At 36.5% G+C, this 6,000-nt stretch overlaps 1 protein-coding gene across 1 annotated transcript in view; it reads left to right on the plus strand.

Moving 5' to 3' along the window:
* Positions 1-2,664, plus strand: part of LOC122791373 (aminopeptidase O (putative)) — a 2,634,672-nt gene extending 2,632,008 nt beyond the window's left edge. Inside the window, exon 16 of the mRNA XM_044059088.1 lies at positions 2,320-2,664. Coding sequence (XP_043915023.1) covers positions 2,320-2,460 — 141 coding nt within the window. The 3' untranslated portion in view covers positions 2,461-2,664. The remainder of the gene's footprint in view (positions 1-2,319) is intronic.
* The last annotated feature ends 3,336 nt before the right edge of the window (positions 2,665-6,000 follow it).

Consider the following 6,000-nt stretch of genomic DNA (forward strand, 5'->3'; position numbering starts at 1 on the left):
TGTATAAGACCAGAAAGAACTTTAAATATTTATTTGAGAACATCAAGTATTAAGTGCACAACAAAATGTGGGACTTGTAGACAATGTCCATACATTTTAGGCAAGGACAATATGGTTTTAAAAGATGTAGGTTGCACAGTTAAAATGACTAAAGGCAACTGTAATACTAAAGGACTGCTTTATATTGCTGTTTGTGACCAATGTAGTAGTTATTATGTAGGGAAAACAGAAAGAAGACTTAAAACTTGGATTTACGAGCATTTTTGTGCATTTTCTAAAAAGAACATCAATAACTCTCTCTATTCAAGCATTCTTTACAATGTCCGGGTTTCACAAAGTTTAGATTTGGTATTTTAGAATTGGTACCTTTGAATTCAAGAGGAGGATGGTGGGAACTTTTTCTTGAACTTAGGGAATTGTACTGGATAATGTTAAAATCCCACTTCCCACCGGGTATTGATGACTTGGTTTCTATTTCACCTGTTTTAAAGAAGAGGGCTTTGAATTTCTAAATTGTTTAACTGTATTTTTTAGCTGCATTATTTAGTTTGAATTTTTATCTTGCATGATTTACTACTTAATACATTTTTGTATAATATGTACTTATATTTTTTGTATGTATATCTAAGTTTGTATTTGATATTGTACAAAATAATATTTTTCTGTGTTGAAAGGTAAATGGGGTACTTTGGCCTTTAAGAAAATATAAAGGTAATAAGATTCATTTTAATTGCCATCTTAAATTGCTTTACTTAACTGCTGATTGTCATTTTTAAGTACTTAGGCAAGTGATTCTGGGTATGACATTGTTCTGAAGAAGTCCCAAGTTTGTGAGAGGGATGAAAGCACTTAAGTTGTATTTATTAAAGTTCTGTTTATAATTTTATTTGCTTGGACACCTGTTTTTTTATACAGAATATGTGCTTTTCTAGGCATATGGAGCTTATGGTATGAAACTACCAAAGAGCCAATTTTGTTCATTTACTTTGAATATATACATGCAGCTGAAACACTACCTTGACAGAACAAAGCCCTTCAGAAATGTTGAACAGCTGTTTGTCTCCTGTGTGGGAGCTAAGAAAGGTCAACCTGTCTCTAAGAAAACTATTGCACAATTGTTTTGGCCATTGTTTTCTGCTATTTGAACCATGGTAAATCTCTTCTATGCAAGGTTAAGGCTCACTCAACTAGAGCCTTATCCTCCTGTATGGTGTATTAGAAAGGGGTGGACTACCACAGCGTTCTAGAGGTGGCATCAAGCTCCTATATTCATACCTTCACAAAGCACTACAAACTGAATTCCTTTTCAAGGTCCAGAGCAGAATTTGCTAGGATCATTCTCCAGGGACTCACGGATTCATAATAAGCTCTTGTAATCTAAATAAAATGACACTGAGGCAATGGAAATTATGAACACTGTACAGTTGCACAAGTCCTACTTACCTATATCAGTAGATGTACAAATTCCTCACAGTCTCAGTGGCAGCATTCACCCACCGTCCCCCAGTTTGTGCTTAGTTCAGGTGGGGTTCATTGTCTTTGAGTCAGTCATTTTTGGATTTTGTTTTTATATGGCATTGTGACTGGCTGTGAATTTGCTTTTAATAGATTATTCTAGCTTCAGGTACTTTTCTCTCTTCCTTTGTGGAAGCAAAACAAAAAAAAAAAATAGCTTGAACATTCACCTTCTGTGACACCTGAAGGCTTCAGTCTCAAGATATGCTCAGCAAATCATCTCTCACAGGAAAAGGGAGGGAGGGGTGTCTGTTACTGGACTACCTTAACAGATAACCAAAGCTGCCACTCAGAAACCAAGGAATTTGAACATCTATTGTTACGGGCAAGTAAGATTTATGCAGCTGTACTTTACATAGCTGTCTTCTGTTTGTCCCACCTTTTGTTGTTTCCTGTTAAATAATAGTATACCATTTGGGATTCTTGTATAAAGATGAGTATTAACCACTTATTTCTCCCTAGACTTGCTTTACAGCATCCCCATTTCTGTACCATTGTGCCTCTGTCCACCCTCCCCAACAAAGTTGGTTGTTGGGATTGCAGCCTTACTATAGGAAGATCTTGTTCCAATCCAGATTTGAAGAGCGACACATGCAGAGCAGAGTTACATGCTGTGTGTCATGACATATCTTAGAAAACTGTAAAGCATCAGTGTCATTATATAATGAAAGTAAAATATGTGGCAAGTAGTTCTGCAAGATAACGCTGTTTTATTTGTGTATTGAGGCTCAAAAAGATGTTAAGTGTTACAAGAGTAAGTTGTTAAAATGTGCTGATAAGGATTTTTTTTTTATTATTTTGCAGTTTTTTGCATGTTCACCAAGAGCGAGAGAGATAACCAAGAAGAGTATTGTAGACTTTCTAAGAAATAATGCACCAAAGAGCTGCTACTTCAGATCCCAAGAATATCTTCACACTGGTTTAATTTTCAGCAGAAATTTGTAGTGTTCAGTTTTTGCCAATGTTTACCTGTGTCTTACAAATGTTTGGAAACAAAGTAGAATAGGTTTGTGAAGTAAAGTAATGCTAGTAATGAAATAATACTTGAATAAAGTCACATCCTCCTGTTTTTACATGAGCTGGACTCTTTTTGTTAAAACATCTTTATTTCATTGGAATTTTTTTTAAATAAAGACTTCATGCAAATTACTTTTTTCTGTGTATTTATTGGTGTGGTAGCATGTGACATGAGTTTTCAGTGTCTTAACTATCAAAATGTGTAATGTAGAAAGGTACTGGGTAGCTCAGATAAAAAATGATATAGGAAAAGGTAATGGTCTGGTTTGTTTGGAGACATTGCAAGGAATGGAATGAAAAAGGCCAACCAGACACTTATTAAAACAGAGAGAATACACAGCATAATAGTACATTTGGGGACGTATGGTCTGACAGGGAGGTGATGAAAGTTGTGGACATGTCAAGAGTGGTGTAACAGAGCAGCAGTCTGCAGAATGCAGTTACTTTTTCAAAGGTTTGTGCCTAGTATTCCCAGAGTCTAGAATCAAATAATTCATTATGTAACCAAGAAGTTAATGTAGAGAGCAAGAGTAAGGGTGCTGTGGGAAAATCAAGCATACATGGGGATCTCCAGCAACTAACTAAACTGTTAGTAAAGAGGACTGCAGTCTCCATTAGCACGTCTCCTTAAACTAAAATGGGGAAGCAGGCAAGAGTAGGGCACTCTAAAGACGAGTAAGAGGAATTTATAAAGTACAAGTTGCAGTAGACATGATTCTGGAAATTACCAGTAGTCTTGTGAAAAAACTGAACTATCTTCATCTGGATCAGTCAGCTGGAGACTGAAGGCAGTGAGCAAATTATATTGACAAATCTATCCTAGGGGGAGAATAGGATTTCTGGCCAGGCGACTGCATATCTGTGAATACTGGGGTCTCTGTTTTTTGTAAGAAATTGTGCAGTGAAGCACCACAACCTGGTCTGCAATGGTATGAGTTGATGTAGTACTAAAAGACATACACACCAGACTTCCAAGATGACTGCATACTGATGAACTCCTACTGTGAAAACAGAAACTGGGGATAAAGGAGTGCCATTGAAACTTATTTGGGTAAAATTTATTTACTGTCTAGTAAATACACTGCCTCAATGTCAGCATAAAAGAAATTGTAGAACCTGAAAACGAGAAGAGAACACACTGGCTGGGAAGGATCTTGCAGCTGTTCATCCTCCTGCTTTGGTTCAGGAGATGGCTTCCAATAACTTAGAGGAAATAACTCAAATCTACAGAGAGATGATTAAAATGAGTAAAAAAATTGAAGGACTAGATCAATCCAAATAACAGAAGGATGGAAAATAGAAGAAGCTTTAACTAGCTATTCAGATGAACTGATAGAAGGGCAAAAATCAGAGGTTGAAATGAGGAAAAGTCTGGCTAAGTATATGACTTTTTAAGAACAGTTGTTTCACAAAATAGTAAGAGAAGAATTGAGATTTTTGTTGCTGTACTAGAGAATCTAGAAGGAACCGATTGTGTTTGAAAGCAGAAATAAAGTGGATAGGTATTCCACAGCAGGATTTGTTAATTCAAAGGACACGTTGGATACATGCTCTAAACCTGGCTATAACAAAGCAGCCTTTGAACCAATATTAAAGCAGCCTAAACCTATATTAGTAAAGATGCAGTCATATCTGCAAGAGTTGGTCCTGACGAAACTGGCAAAAGAGGAAAAGTATTAAAACTGGAGACAGCAAGGACTTCCAAGATGGCTGCATGTCAAGTAACAGCTTGTTTCTAGCTCTCCCAGTGTGAAAACAGAAACTCAGCAGAGAAAGCCAGCAGATGTGTGTTTATGGGTAAATTTAAAAAACTGGCTAGTAAGTGCACTGCCTGGATGACAGGAATGAAGAAATACTGAAAACCTGGGAAAAGCTACAAAAAGTGAGGAAGAAGCACTGACTGGGGAGAGTTCTGCAACTGTTCAGCAAAACAATGCAACCTTCAGGCATGACTTCCAGTAACCTACAGGAAGATGTAAGACAACTGCATACAGACCTGGTTAAAATAAACAAAACACTGATGGAGTATTTCAACACAAACAACAAAAGGCTGGAAAAATGGAAGATATTCAGATGGAATGATAAAGCTTGAAAAATCAGAGGTCAAAATAAAGAAAAAGATGGCTGAATATGAGACAAGACTCTCAGGAAGAGATGTTTAAATAATAATACAATTAGAGGACAGAGCATGTAGGGAAATCTTGAGATTTTCAGCTATACCAGAGAATCTGGAAAGAAGAGACTGCATTAATTTTATGAAAGCAAAAATAAGCAACTGGACTGGTATTCCACAGCAGGAGTTGTTAGTTAAAAGGGCACATCATGTGTATGCTCCAAACCTGGCTATAAGAAAGCAACCTAGACCGTTAATAGTAAAGATGCAATCCTGCCAGCAGAAGGAGTTGATTCTGACAAAATTGTGGCAGAAGAACAAAGTACTAAAAGTGGAAGACAGCAGAGTGTTTGTGGAGAATGATTACTCATTGTGCACCAGACAGAAGAGGAGCAAATTTATTCCATTATTTAGGGACCGTTGAGATGAAGGTGTGTGATTCAAATTGGTGTACCCAGCTGTCTTCAAGGTATTCTTCCCTGAAGGGACACTATCATTTTTTGATGAAGTACATGCTAAGGAGGAAATACAGAAGTTTGTCCAACAAAAAGTGAGCTGTGAAACAGAAATTCCACTTCTTGTTCTTCTGGTAATAAAAAACACAGAGGTACTATACCTGTGGAACCTTTTCAAAATTTTCAACAGAAAATGGAGAGAAGGAAGCGAGCATGAGAGTTGACTAGAAGAATTAAGAATACATTAGAAATTTAGTGGAGACAGGATTTCAGAGATGAACAGTAACTTAATATGGGATTACAGTGCAATAATTATATTTGTGAAATATGACAGAGCAAGAAAGTCTGGAAATATTGAACTTTTTCAGAGTTTGTTGGAATTGTGGGAGACTCTAAAGCATATGCCCTACTTCATGTTGTTAATGTTCAGAGAGGGTGAGAGCAGGGAGAAACATAAAGATTTTTTATTTTTCCTTAAATAGTACCACTTTTGTGGCATGTTTTTTTACATGCTGTAAAGTAAAGTTTTATAGTTATTTTTAAGTGCAATGAGGATTGTAAGCAGGTGCTGTTCCTTTTTTTCCCTTTTCTTTCTCCCCCAGTTTTAAGAAATGTAGGCACAGTAGTGCATAAAAAGTGTGGTTAAAAAGCATGATAAAAGAGAGCTTAATGTGCTTTTTTTTCATTCTTGCATGGGGAAATGACTGAATTAAAGACCTTAGACTGATTTATTAATAAGTTTAGAGAGAGAGCAAGTAAATGAAAAAGAACATTGAATATTATGCGGCTTTTTTCTAGCAAATGCATGTAAGCTCAGTAACAATTCTGCAGCTGATCTTCATGTTTCCATGGAAACAATCTGAAAGAGAAACTGGCTGCTGGTTCTCATGTGTCCATGGA

This window comes from Protopterus annectens, chromosome 17.part0 (assembly GCF_019279795.1).
Source record: "Protopterus annectens isolate FY-2018-M chromosome 17.part0, PAN1.0, whole genome shotgun sequence".
In the NCBI taxonomy this organism is placed as follows: Eukaryota; Metazoa; Chordata; order Ceratodontiformes; family Protopteridae; genus Protopterus; species Protopterus annectens.